This window comes from Zonotrichia leucophrys, chromosome 9 (assembly GCF_028769735.1).
Source record: "Zonotrichia leucophrys gambelii isolate GWCS_2022_RI chromosome 9, RI_Zleu_2.0, whole genome shotgun sequence".
Classification (NCBI taxonomy): domain Eukaryota; kingdom Metazoa; phylum Chordata; class Aves; order Passeriformes; family Passerellidae; genus Zonotrichia; species Zonotrichia leucophrys.
In genome coordinates this window covers 18,645,320-18,659,024 of record NC_088179.1, presented here as the reverse complement: position 1 = coordinate 18,659,024, position 13,705 = coordinate 18,645,320, and the positions used below count along the sequence as shown (strand labels likewise).

The following is a 13,705-nucleotide window of genomic DNA, read 5'->3' as shown; positions in this document are numbered from 1 at the left end:
TACTTTCTACATTGCTTTATGCCACCAAAAAGGTGAATGAACTTGCTTGAAACAATGAAGCCTTAAAAATCTCAAAGCAATAATTAGGAAACTTCTGTTTCTCCAGATTATCACTGAGGGAATTAATTTTTGCCTATAAGTTAGCACCATAATTTGATGCCTTGGTTCATGCCTCACTTTTAAATGGTTCTTCTCGTTATTGCCATGGACAATTTATGCCAGTGTCTGGCTCTAGGATTACAATATAATGTCAGATACAGTACATCAGTATATGATATTCCCATGGTTTGTGTCACACCTGCATCCACAACTCCTGCCACAATATTATGGCTAGTTGAACCAATAAGGGGACCTAGATAAAATACTGTTATTGCTCCTATCTGCCTTGATTTTATAATCCTTGCTTCTGATGAAACTAAGCAAAAATTATTAAAAGGCCCTAAATATTTGGGCTCATTATGGAAAGTGGTAGCAAAATTACAGATTTCACCTGCTCTTATGCAAACATAGGATGATGTGCAGGAGTTCACTGAAACAATCTGAAATGTGTAACCCTGTAACTCAGACTGCTAAAAACAGATGCCTCAAGTCCATTTCTCTTGTGCATGGAACAGTGTTGGGTTATCCACCTGCTGCAAAGCAAAGTCACTGCAGAGCCTTGTCAAACTACAGTGATGATGCTCTGCCCACTTTCCACTGATGGAAACACCTGGAACAGTACAAGGAAGACAAAAGAGGGACCTAGAGGGTTTTCAGTCTATATTTCCTTCCCCTTATACTCCAGACTTCTTGTGAATTGCATGGATTTGTCTTTGTTCCTTATGGCTATCAAACCCTGAGGCTTCTAGATGCCAACATGATTTCCAGGGCATGTTCTTGTGTTGAAGAAAACTAAAGCAGCACAATGCTGTGTTGGTTCCTCTCTTGCAGATCAGTCACAAGCAGCTGCTGTGCAGAGAGCAGTGTCTGGCTTAAAGTGTCACTTGTCACATGAATACAAGGAATCATCACTGCAAAATAAAGCACAAGAAGGAGCTAAATGAAGAACCTCTGGCATGGTAATTCCAAATTTTCTGAACTGCTTTTCCCATCTGCAATTCATTCCTCCTCCTCAAAGAACTATGCCTTGAGTATTAGTGCCACATACTGGAAATCATGATAACATACTCACTTGAAAATATTTCATAATACAAAATGAAGGTGCACTGGCTTTAGGATGTATAGTTAATGAAACAGCAGGATTTATCTTTACAATGCTAGCATCTCTATGTTGTAGCTGTATTGTACAATAAATTATAAAAGAATTTCTTAATTGCATGATAAAATTATGACGTTTGCTCCTTAAAGAAACAGAGACTCAAACCGTGTCTCAAACTAAGTTCCTTGCCCTTGAGAGTTGGTAAATCAAATAACCTCCTTGTACTGTCATAACTGTGCTTAAAAAACCCAACTCAAGTGGTTGTCCCTTGGAACTGTTGGATTTTATTACTTTTCCTATGTTTTGACACCCTCCCCCTAAAAGGGGATTGCTGTTCACCAGCCAACGTAACAGATTAAGTGCAGCCCCATCTCTTAGGAGGCTTGTGATCAAGCTAACATAATTTCACTCACACAGGTACATAGGACTGTACTTAAGGTCACAGGTTAGGAAAAAACCTTCAAGTTTTCTAGGAAGTTCTGAACTCCCTATCCAAGTAAGACAGAGCAAGCTCACACCATTAATTTTTCCTTCATGGTGAAAATACAAGAAGCACTTCTTTTTATCATTTATAGTCCAATAATTAGGTGCTATTAAGATTTCTCATTATGCTATCCAAAACTTTATAGTCAAATCTAAATGTAATAAGTGAAATATTGTATTAAGCAGGCTAAATCTAATTACTTGAAGATCCTTGCTACAGTATTACAAAAATAAACTACATATCTTAGGTAAACTTTAAAAGAACACACAGCTTCCCATCCCCTCCAAAAACACCCACCTCACATAAAAATTCAAAAAGTTGCACACCAGGAACACTTGCTCTTTAAGTCAATTCCCTTGTTCTCCAGTAAAAATTTTAGTTAACTGCTGGTTAGGCCTGAGGTCTTTCTTTTGTTTTCCTTAATTCCTGCAGCTTTACAGTTACCCATCCCTGGCTGTCCTGGCTGAACACCAGCTTTGGCTGGGCGCTCTGACACCAAACAAGGCGATGTGAAATCCTAACTACAAGTTCAGCTGGAAAACTGGCAGCTGAACTGCCCAGCTCGAGACACACCAGCCCCGGGGACCAAGGGCTCTGCCCCAAGCAAGAAAGGAACCACACGAGGCAGGGTTATCAAGACAGGCTTCAAAAGCTTTTTATTTCAGTGGAAGAGCCCAACAGAGCAGTGACAGCAGAGGAATTAATCACAGAATCAGTTACGTTGGAAAAGATCTCTGAGATCATCGAGTTCAACCTGTGCCTGGCACAGTTTGAGATTATATCCTCTGGTCCTCCTAGAAGAGGCTGATCCCACCAGGTTACAGCCTCCTGTCAGGTGGAATTGGGGAGGGCCAGGAGCAGTGGCTCCTTTCCACAGTGCCGATGCTCACTCCTCATGTGGCAGCAAGTTCAGCCTGCGAGCCCTCAGGATCCACAAGCCAACTGTCCCCACTCCAGCAAAGCCGGCAGCCTCCCCCATGTCCAGTTCTGGGCTCCATACAAGAGGACAGGGAGCTCCTGGAGCTCCTTAGCAGAGGATGAAGAAGGGACTGGAGTGTTAAATGAGAAGCTGAGGGAGCAGAGGTGAGCTCGGGAGGAGGTGAGCTCAACAATGTCAGCAAAGGATGGATCAGGCCCTTCTCAAGTGGCACTGAGTAACAGAACAAGAGACACCGGGCAGAAACTGATGTACAGGAAGTTCCACCCAAATATGAGAATTTTCATGTGCAATGACCGCTCACTAGAACGGATTGCCCACAGAAGATGTGGAGTCGCCCTTATTGGAGATACCCCAGAACCGTCTGGACAATCCTGTGCCACGTGCTCTGGGACGACCCTGCTGGCGCTGGGAAGTGCGACCAGAGGATCCACTGTGGTTCCTTCCCGCCTGAACCATTCTGTGATTCCTCTCACGGTCCCCAGCTCACCTGCCCCGCTCCTCTCACCCCCCGCCTCCTCGGCGCTCTCCCCGTCCCCTCCCGCCGCCGCTCCCCTTACACCGCCCCCCCGCCCTGCACTCCCTCGCCTGCCCGCCCTCCGCTTCCGGCTTCAGGATTGGCTGTCCGCGGCAAGGCCCCGCCTCCCACTGGCCGCGATTGGCCGGTTCTGCCCGCGCGGCGCTGCCATTGGCGGGCGGGGGACGGCGCTGCGGGTCGGGCCGCGCCGCGGGCGGGGAGCGTGGCCGGGGCGCTTTTGTTGCTGGGTCGGCGGCGAGAGGAGCGGGCGGGGAGCGCGGGGCCCGCGGACACCGGGGCAGGCGGGGAGTGGGGCCGGGCGGCGCGGCGCGGGCACGGCGGACGGCGGGGCCGGGCCCAGCGGCAGCCATGAGCGGCGGCGTGTACGGGGGAGGTGAGTCCGGCGCCGCCCTCCCCTCCCCCGCCCCGCGAGGCGGCGCGTGCGGCCCCGGCGGGCGCTTCCCGCCTCCCTCAGCCCGGCCCGGCGCTGCCGCGGCCCCTCCGTGTCCCACGCGTGAGGAGGAGGAGGAAGAGGCGGCGGGCCTTGTTTATGTTGTTTATGCTGTTTATGTCCTTGGCGGCCCCGAGGTGCCTCCGCCGGGGACCGCTCGCACCGCGGCCTTGGGCAGGATCCGCCGTGCCAAGGTCCGGAGAAGATCCCCGCACTTTGGGAGCCGGGTGTGGTTCCCCCGAGCCCCTGTGCACACCCCCTGTGACATCCGATCCTTTCCCACAGGTTTCCTTTAGGATGTGCAGGGATCGGGCCCGTAGGGATGGGCGCTCTGACCCCTTCCCTCACACGGTTGATGTTTTCAGTCCCACCTTCCTCATCCTCATCACCCGCGGGGGCTCTGCGCTCGCCTGGCTTCGTGTGGCTGTTAAATTAGAACTTCTTGAAAGTTTTATCTCGCGATCCGTTTAGCTGCTACTACGTTTTCCCTCTTCTACTGAAGTTCTCTTCCTTACGCCAGATGGAGGGATTGCAATACCGCAGTTAAAGCCTGTCTGCAGTTTTCCAACTGCTCTCTGGTAGCGGGAGTTCTGAATAGAGAAGTTTGTCACTACTTTGTAAAAGATCCCTTGGTTTGCTTGTCTTGCTTTCCCATTAAAGCAGGCAGTGGGCAGGAAAAGGTTAGAGTTGCAGAAGAGTGTGATAACCATTCTTTATTAACAATCTTTTCAGATGAAGTTGGGGCTCTGGTTTTTGACATTGGCTCGTACACAGTGAGAGCAGGCTATGCAGGCGAGGACTGCCCAAAGGTGAGAGAATCTGTGCCTCGATGGAAATTCAACATGAATTTATGCCTTAAAAAGTCTTTGCGAGTTACAACCCTTCCAAATACATTAGGGTTTGTTCTGACTCTGTTGTATAAAGAAACTTGTGAATTTATGAGAAAAACACCAACTTGCAGAACATTGCTAATCCTTATGTGCTGCTTGCCTCTTGCCTTGCAGGTGGATTTTCCAACAGCCATTGGTGTGGTGCTGGAAAGGGACAATGGCAGCACTCTGATGGAGATAGATGGTGACAAGGGCAAACAAGGGGGCCCAACCTACTACATAGACACTAATGCCCTGAGAGTTCCAAGGGAGAATATGGAAGCCATTTCACCTCTAAAAAATGGAATGAGTATGGTGCTCTTGTCTTTTTCTACCTGATTTTAAAAAAATAGCATTGCCAGGCCACAGCAAGTTATGGTTGTGTTGACAGATGTTATGTACAGCAGCAGAGGCTGTAAGAACAGAACTCCTGCTTTACAAATTGCATGGAGATGTGGTTGGTTTTCACTGTTAGTGGGCTTTCAGCATAATTGTTGAAGTCATGATGGTTGTGGAGGAAGAGAATTCTCTAGATCTGTTAGAGGAGGTGTGTGTCTGCTGAGGACAGCTTTTGATTGAAGAGCTCTGTGCAAAAAACTAAATTGGAAAGCATTTATGTGTTTATGAAATGAAACAAAAGTTAGAAGTAACTAACCTGTTTGTCTCAATGTTGTTATAGTTGAAGACTGGGATAGTTTCCAGGCAATTTTGGATCACACTTACAAGATGCATATTAAATCTGAAGCAAGTTTGCATCCTGTCCTTATGTCTGAAGCACCAGTGAGTAAAAGCAGCTGTGCATTTTGATAAGTCTTTTTGATAGCTCTGTAAACATTAGTCCTGGATAAGTCTGGCAGTGGCTTGTAGGTGACAAGTGCTAAAACTTAGCTACAGAAGTGACAATTTTACAATACTTGGACAGCTTCTGGAAAACCCTCAATTTGAAATAGTTTGTATGAGTTATATTAGAAAGTATTTACAATATGCTATTGTTTTTCACTTACTGAAAAGAAGCCAAAAGTTAAAAAAAGAAATTTTACTGCCTAGAATAAAAAGAAAAAAGATGTTTGGATGTCTTATATATTAAGTTACACTTAATAAAAAGTCATAAAAAAAATCTTGCTTCATTTAACTTTACAAGTAACATTAAGTGACACAGAATAATATTTGTAATGGAGAAGTTTAAATTTTTCTGTCTTTGTTTCTGTAAGTTGTCCTGTAAGGCAGCTGAAGTGGATGAATACAAATTTCTGGGAAAATCTGGACAAGGTTTCTGTCTTTTTAAAATGCTCAGCATTTGAAGGCAGATCTTGAAGTCAGAGTAGAAAAGGTAGACATGCCATACACAAGTGATGCCTTTCTTTAAGAAAACCTTATGAAAAGGATTTTGTTGAATTTCATTGTTCCCTTGTGTTGAATCACAGCTTGTGGAGTGTGGATGAGTTTGCAGTGGCTGTTTGATGGCTCAGTGGGTGTCTGAATAGAGACATTCCCATTGAAATTCTCCTTAAAAACCTCATCTTACTTTCTTGTATTGGCTTGGAAAAAACTTCACATTTTCAGCAATGTGCTGAATATTTCAGTTATATCCTGGCTTAATCACAGCTAAAGGTACTTTGGGAACTGGAAAGTCTGGATTTATTTTTCTTCCCACTGGGCAAGTTCCTTCATGTATCTTCTCCCTTGTAAAAGGCAGGGTGCTTGCTTTAGAGAGTTCTCTGGGAGCCTGACACTGAAAGAGCTGCAGAAATGTAGAAATGTAATGTAACATGAAAGGTGTGCAGCACTTTTGTGTGACAGATAAACATTGATGTGTTGTGGTATAAATGGAATGAAAAACGTTCTGAAGAAGTAAATTACTAGAAATACATTTATGTAGAATTTTGGTATGATTGGAAACTGTGGCTGGAGTTTTTTTAATAACTTCTTTATTGTGTTAGCAGTCTATTAGTGTGCAAACACAGCTTCCTTTTGGTCACTTCCTTGTGGTTTGGGTTTATTATTTTTTAGTGGAATACCAGGGCAAAGCGTGAGAAACTGACGGAATTGATGTTTGAACACTACAACATCCCGGCCTTTTTCTTGTGTAAAACTGCTGTTCTGACAGCGTATCCTTTCAAATGTTTCACTGCTTGGTTTTATTTTCTTCCCCCCAGGAAATTATGGTAAACTTTTTCCAGGCAATTCCAAGTATAACAGCCTGCCTAGCTTTCTTAAAATTGATTTTTTCCATAAAGATCCAGGGAGGAAGTAAACAAATGCATCTTATGTACTTTAAGGCATTAGATCTCATTTTTGAAGTTCTCCCAATCTGACTCTGTCCTCGGGGTCATAGTCTTATTTTATTGTATTTTTTTTTCCATTGTATACTATGGGTAAGAACATTACAGACCTGAAATGGTGGTGTCCACATTGCTAAATACAGTAATTAGAGCTTGACACTTTCATAGCCTTAGGAAGAATATTTGTAATTATTTTAACTAATAATATGTTTCCAGCTTTGAGTCTAAATGAGTTGGATGTACTCAGAGCTTGCTGCATAGGAGTGGCACAAAGTCTCACCCTTGTGCCTCCAAAGCCCGAGTTAGTTCACAGATGGAAGTTCAATGCTGCTCTCTCTGTGAGATTGTGCACTTCACAGAAAGATGGTACACTGTGGAAAATTACAAATCCCTCTGTAGAGGCAAGGAATAACATGTTGGAGTCCTCATTCCTAGTTATGATTTAATTGTATGGCAGCAGGGTTTTTTTCTAAAGTAAAAATTACAATGTTTTCCTTAATCCCTTTGACTAGTTTTGCTAATGGGAGATCTACAGGTCTCATCTTGGATAGTGGAGCGACACACACCACTGCTATTCCAGTGCATGATGGATATGTACTTCAGCAAGGTGTGAACTTTCATTCTGCTTGCACAGTTTTGTTACTGCTTTTACATCTCTGTGCCCCCTTAAAAAGGCAAAAAACCCTAATAGTGTTCACTGACAAATAGTTGGGAGAGCATGTTCATGATTTGGATACTTTCCAGGTTAAGTTGGTTTTGTTTTTATTTTGGATCCCCTCTTTGCTTTCCAGGTATTGTAAAATCTCCACTTGCAGGAGACTTTATCACTATGCAATGCCGGGAGTTGTTTCAGGAAATGAACGTAGAGATCATTCCTCCATATATGATTGCTTCAAAGGTGGGAAAATAACTTTATTTAGTAAGTGATGTCTTGGGGAGAGGCTTCAATGTTTACCTGATGACTTTGTCCCCTACAATCTCAGGAGGCAGTACGTGAGGGGTCACCAGCAAATTGGAAGAGAAAAGAGAAGTTGCCCCAGGTCACCAGGTCTTGGCACAACTACATGTGTAATGTAAGTAGGTTCTGCCTCCTGCTCTCACCTCCCTGAGTGTTCCATAAATAAGTTTTGTTCACAAGTATATCATCATTTTCTCTTGAAGAATGAGAAAAATCTTTGAAAAGTTAGTACCGATTCTATAAATTTTATAAAAGTGAAGATTATAACTAATATAAATTCATGTTATTTTGAACTCCACAGTGTGTCATTCAGGACTTCCAGGCTTCTGTCCTCCAAGTATCAGATTCAACCTATGATGAACAGTATGTTACTTTTTTCTTTCTTGTAAAATCTGTTACCAGTTGTGTGTCTGGTGCTCAGCCTGTTCACTGCTGTTGGCTGGTTTTGTTATGGCAGAAGGTTTTATCTAAAAATGGATGATTTATGAAAGTAGGCGTACTGCATATACCCAGGTGATAGTTTTTTGTTGAATATTCCAAGATGAGATCATAATAAATATTATTGGAAGTGTAAGTCTTATGAATCACAGTATTCCCATTGGAACTGTAGTTTATAACACTGCTTAGATAACTTGATATCCTGTTTAGAGAGCACTTTAATGTGTTGCTGTCTGTCTGATGCTCCAGGGTAGCAGCACAGATGCCAACAGTTCATTATGAGTTCCCCAATGGCTACAACTGTGACTTTGGTGCTGAGCGTCTGAAAATTCCCGAGGGATTGTTTGACCCTTCCAATGTAAAGGTAAAACCACTGTGATAGCTGAGATTGGAAGGCTCTGAATGACTGGGCTATCACATGGCTTTCTTTGGTATAATGTTTTTAATCCTGTGATTTGGATGTATTTGCACTGTGGGGTTCTCCTGGGGGTAGAATTTGCCTGGAAGGATGAAATGTTCAAACTGGGTGGTGATGAGCTGACTGGAAAAATAGGGATATTTTTGTTCCTTCCCTAACAAAATGCTTAGCTCCCTCTCCAGTAACACTTGTAAAATTCATCTCATTCAGGGCTTTTCTATGCCTTGCTCTCTTGAAGCAGTGATGTGCAGATTCCTAATTTTCCCTGCAGGGTTTATCTGGTAACACGATGCTGGGTGTGAGCCACGTTGTCACAACAAGCGTTGGAATGTGTGATATAGATATCAGGCCGGTAAGTGCCACTCAGCCAGGCTGTATTTTAAGGCATAGATATTTCTGTGCATGTTTTTGGGACTAGAACAGTAACAGTGAAGAGATTTCCTAGGATAATGATAAATATGTTAGAATAATTTGGTAAGTATTATGTATTTCTATATAGGGATATGTACCATTAGTGTTCTGTCTTACAAAATGCTAAATCAGGACCTTTTACTTACTGTTTCTATCCATATATAAAAATCTGATGCACAGATTTTGTGGCTGGCACTGCATAATTTGGATTGGACTGGCTTCAGATAAGCATTGATGTTTCTAACTTGGAGTGTTACCGTCAGATTTTTAGGCATCGTTGTGTTTAGAATATACATGGAATTTATAAAGAGGAGAAGTTCTAAAGGAAAACATTATTTTTAAAATTAATGTGCTGTTTTTCTCAGGTGTCAATTTGATACAGATTGCATGAGAGTTCTTTCAACAATTTTTTCCTGTTAACCAGTGTGTGAGGAGGGCTTAGTGGGCTGGGCCATGGTGTGTGTTCAACAACTGCAGCAGTAGTGAGATAGAAAACTGCTGCAGGGCTGCAGGGTTTTCTTTAGAGGTTGCATTCAGCTGTAAAAAACTCAACAATTTGCATATAGGGGAGATCTGCAGGTTGAGATCAGAAATTGTTCAGTGAAATCATGTAGAACATACGGCTTCTGCCTTCCTTTTATAGTTTAATATTAAGCTGCCTTGCAATATTTTAACTGATTAAATAATAAATTGAATTGGGAAGGTAATACTGTTGGCATCAAGTAATATATTGTTGTTGTTGACTATACATTCTCATGCCACCCCTCTCTATTGTGAGGAAGAGCTGTTTTCAGAATGATTTCCAAGTTAAAGCTCCAGGTTTGTTTTTTTTTTTCTCTTTTTAGGGTCTCTATGGCAGTGTGATTGTAGCAGGAGGAAACACTCTAATACAGAGTTTCACAGACAGATTGAACAGGGAGCTGTCCCAGAAAACCCCACCGGTAAAACAACACTTTCCATTATTGCATTGAGTGCTTAACATTTTACTTTTCTGCCACACAAGCACACAAGGATATTGTGGCTTTGATATTCTTAGGAACCTGACAGATGAATAGATTTCTGCAGGGTTAAGAAACCTCCCTCTCTAAAGAAAAGAAAGAATTCTTGAGGAGTTTCATACAGAATAAACTCCAGTATTCCTTGAGTATTTTACTGCTCCACTCTTGCTCTCATATTGTGATCCTAAGTTCTCTAATTGTCCCCAAGCCAGTATTTCTCTTGATGATCTCTCTTTTGAAGTGTTGCTGACTAACTTGGGGCACATTCAGTCATTCTGCCTGAGGTCACTTTGTTGTGGCAATTGTTTTTCCTTGATTCTGCAGACAACCTAAATCACCAGGTTTTGTCTGAGTAACATACTTATATATTGTTTTCATCACTTGATGTCGAAGAAAGTATTGATACCTTGCATCTGAGAGTAGATACAGATTATGATATTTCTTGAATTTTAGTATTCAAACAAAAATGTTCTGCTTGGGACAACTCTGAAATGATGAATGTTAGCAGAAACTGAGAAATGTATTCACTGCTTATAATAGCTGAGGAGGAGCCCATTTGAAATTCAAAGATTTTATTGCTCTAAGGCATTTGGAAAGCAAAAGGAATGAATGGATCCAAATAAGACTAGATGACTTTAGTCTAGCAATATAAGTCATTTTAGTCCCAGTGCAGAGTTGGAGATGACACTGTACACTGTGATATTATTGCTCTCCACCTGCCCATTCCTTGCCTTAACCATTTGCTGTTGGATCACAAGGTAAAAACCATATTTCCTGTTCCACTGTGGCTGTTTTGAATTGTAAATGCAGGGCAGATGAGCAGTATTGCAGATGTACTAAAATGGACCTTTTTCAGCTGATATTGGTATAGACAGCAGGTTCCTTGTGCTGCTTGTCCCTGAAGGTCACCAGCTTCCATTTGTGTGACATTTGCTCCCTTTCTGTGCAGAGCATGCGCCTGAAGTTGATAGCCAACAACACCACTGTGGAGAGGAGGTTCAGCTCGTGGATTGGGGGCTCCATTCTGGCTTCTTTGGTTAGTAAAGCTGTGTTACTGCATTGCTGTGCTGAACAGCACTGCCACCAGACATCTGTGCATTGCAGAGTCTGTGCTATGGAATCATAACCTTGGCTATCCTCATGGTAAGGGAAAGAGAATCTGTTTTAAAAAGAGGTGTGAGTGTTTCCAGTGACAACATATCCTGCCATGCTCTCCCGTTTGTAGTGGCAAGGTAAAACCTTGAAATATATGTACTTTCTCTAGACTGTATCTAGTAGACCATGAAAGCAGCAAACCTGTTTCTGCATCATATTCCTGAGGTTAATTCTACAAGTTACTGAGCACTGAAATGCTTTTTGGGGGTTAATTTATCATCATGGGAAAGGGAGACTGGAATCAGCATTTGGTGCTGCCCTTCCTGTCTTGAGTTTAATCCTTTAGCAATAAAACTCAAGGAAGAGACAGTTAAGCAGTCAAGTCCTAATACTTAATTTAATGTAAGGACTTGCTTGTTCTCCCTCCTAGGAAAAGCTAATCATGTTTCAATTAACTATCATTGTGTTCTGATATTTTTTCATTGTGTGTTGCTTTTGTTTCTTTATTTTTCTAGGGTACTTTCCAGCAGATGTGGATTTCTAAACAAGAATATGAAGAAGGAGGGAAACAGTGTGTAGAAAGAAAATGTCCTTAGACCTCTTTACTGTGAAAACTGCTGCCTGCTCGGTGCTCCTTCTGTTTTATAGCTTTAGCATACTCAGGAATGGGATGGACTCCTTTTTGTAGGAAGTTTATATTGGGTTTTTTGCATAATTCAAGTTCCATTTTAACAAAGTTAGAAATTTTCAGAGACCTAATTGGTACTATAATAGAAAAAGGATGTTTATGTCCCTTGTAAAGCAATAATTCCTGTTACAAGCATTTTATAATTTTGTATAAATGTCTATTTTCTCTAGTATCTTTTCCTGGGAACAGCTTTACAGGTTAGCTAATAGATAGAGGCATAACCTTGCAAATGCCTGTGCTTATTTATTAATTATTTCTTGTCTAATTTCTTGTCTATTTTCACATACTAGTCTTCCTTGCTGGTACTTTGGCCTTAAATTGCTCTTATTTTTCTCTTAAAAAATAAAATTTGGTCTTTTATATTTGAGCAAGCTTGTGAGTACTTGCAGAGAAAGTTACTCTGCTGTTTTAAAAGTTGAAAGTTTGTATTCAGCAATCTATTTTAGTGTAAACTTTTACTGTATCACAGAAGTGTTACATTCCATGGAGTGAATGTTATATTAAGCACTGGTTTGTTAATTTTTTTTATTACGGAGCATTTTCATTTCAGTAAGCAAGCAATGCTTTCCACCTGATGTGTAAGAATGTATTTAATGCCTTTGTGATGTTGGTGAGAAGCAAAGCCTGTTCAGGACAGGGGAATTGAGACAAAGAATTGCCTCTCCAGGACTGGGAGCAGTCAGAAGCTTTCAGTGCGTGGCTGACCCTCTGCAGGGAGCCCCTGGTGTGGCTCCCCCTGTGCCTCCCAGCAGGGTCTGTAAGTGCCTGTGTTTGCAGGGGGAAGCTGCACTCAGGGTCACAGCAATGGGGATGACTTTCTTTCAGCAGGAATTGGCTGTCAAGACACAGCTCAATGTTGCTTTTAAGCTTAATTTACAATGGTGTGGTGATCTGTTTTGGGACATAATGAAGTTTTGCTCCTTATCTCAAAAGCTGTGGAAAACCAAATAGCATTTAACTGATCTAAAAAAAAAAAATAAACAGTACTGCTACATTTTTGTATCCTAAAAGATCTTGTGGGTAAATAATTATGAGGCCTCTATTTGAAAAGTTTCACATTACCTCCAAATAATAAAGTAATTTATCAAACCAATCTGCTTTTGTCTTATGAGAATCTTGAGTTGCTCTTTAGACAAAGTCACTTGATCAGGTTTTCAAAGCTATTGACAAACCATATTTCTCTTGCAAAATGAGGCAAACTGCAAAGTCACCAGCTGTTGTCATTGTGGAAGAAAAAGAGTCAGTCCAGCTTCCATTCAGGTGGAACATGGAACATAACTGAGCTGCTGCCTCAGTGCACTGCAGTGGGTGCTGTTTTTAAGCTTTCCTTCTGTGGCATGCTTAGATTTGATTATGCCAAATCACCTTTTATCTTCTGTATCTCTTAAAAGAATTGTAGTACAGTAGTAATATCTGCTAATATTCCAGCAGCACAGGGAGAGTAAAACACTGCTGGAGGTTTTCTCACACTAAAGATTCTGAGTTTAAGCAGTGAGAATTTTGTGTGATGCAGAGAAGGTGAAGGTCCAAATGCTGGAGATAGATACAGGAAACAGTACTGGTTCCCTTGCAGTGTTTTACCAGATTATACTGCTAAGCACATTTGCTTCCTGAAAGAATGCTATTTGTGACTTTAATCTAGATTTCCAGGTGACCACATGTGGAGTTACAAAGCCTTCCTGAAGTGAAAGGTGAAGGTGTTTCATCAACTGAGAGCAACAGCACTACCTGCTTCAATTTCATAGAAGACATTGCAGCCTTCTTTCAAACATTTTACACTGTGCCAAAAAGCATTATACAAGTGTTTGAATTGTCAGAAATCAAGGTAGGACAACTGTATTAGAAGTTCCCATGCTGAGTATTTCATACTTTCTAAGAAGCCAGACTTAAAGCAGTGGAAAAAATTCCTCATAGCAGACCAAAGAGCCCAGTTACCAGTGCCTTTATGCAGAGAGCAAATA

At 41.9% G+C, this 13,705-nt stretch overlaps 1 protein-coding gene across 2 annotated transcripts; it reads left to right on the top strand.

Moving 5' to 3' along the window:
* Window positions 1–3,339: 3,339 nt before the first annotated feature.
* On the top strand, window positions 3,340–12,828 carry ACTL6A (actin like 6A). 2 transcript variants are annotated; one of them, XM_064720813.1, is made up of 14 exons: window positions 3,340–3,530; window positions 4,320–4,396; window positions 4,592–4,766; window positions 5,136–5,236; window positions 6,467–6,564; window positions 7,251–7,345; window positions 7,530–7,636; window positions 7,722–7,811; window positions 7,998–8,059; window positions 8,384–8,498; window positions 8,824–8,904; window positions 9,809–9,904; window positions 10,911–10,997; window positions 11,572–12,828. In XM_064720813.1, the coding sequence occupies exons 1-14, from the start codon at window positions 3,506–3,508 to the stop codon at window positions 11,650–11,652; spliced, it is 1,290 nt and encodes a 429-aa protein (XP_064576883.1). In that variant the 5' UTR covers window positions 3,340–3,505; the 3' UTR covers window positions 11,653–12,828. The 2 variants fall into 2 exon arrangements, with proteins under 2 accessions (XP_064576883.1, XP_064576884.1); XM_064720814.1 differs by lacking the exon at window positions 3,340–3,530 and adding an exon at window positions 3,615–3,781.
* Window positions 12,829–13,705: the final 877 nt, after the last annotated feature.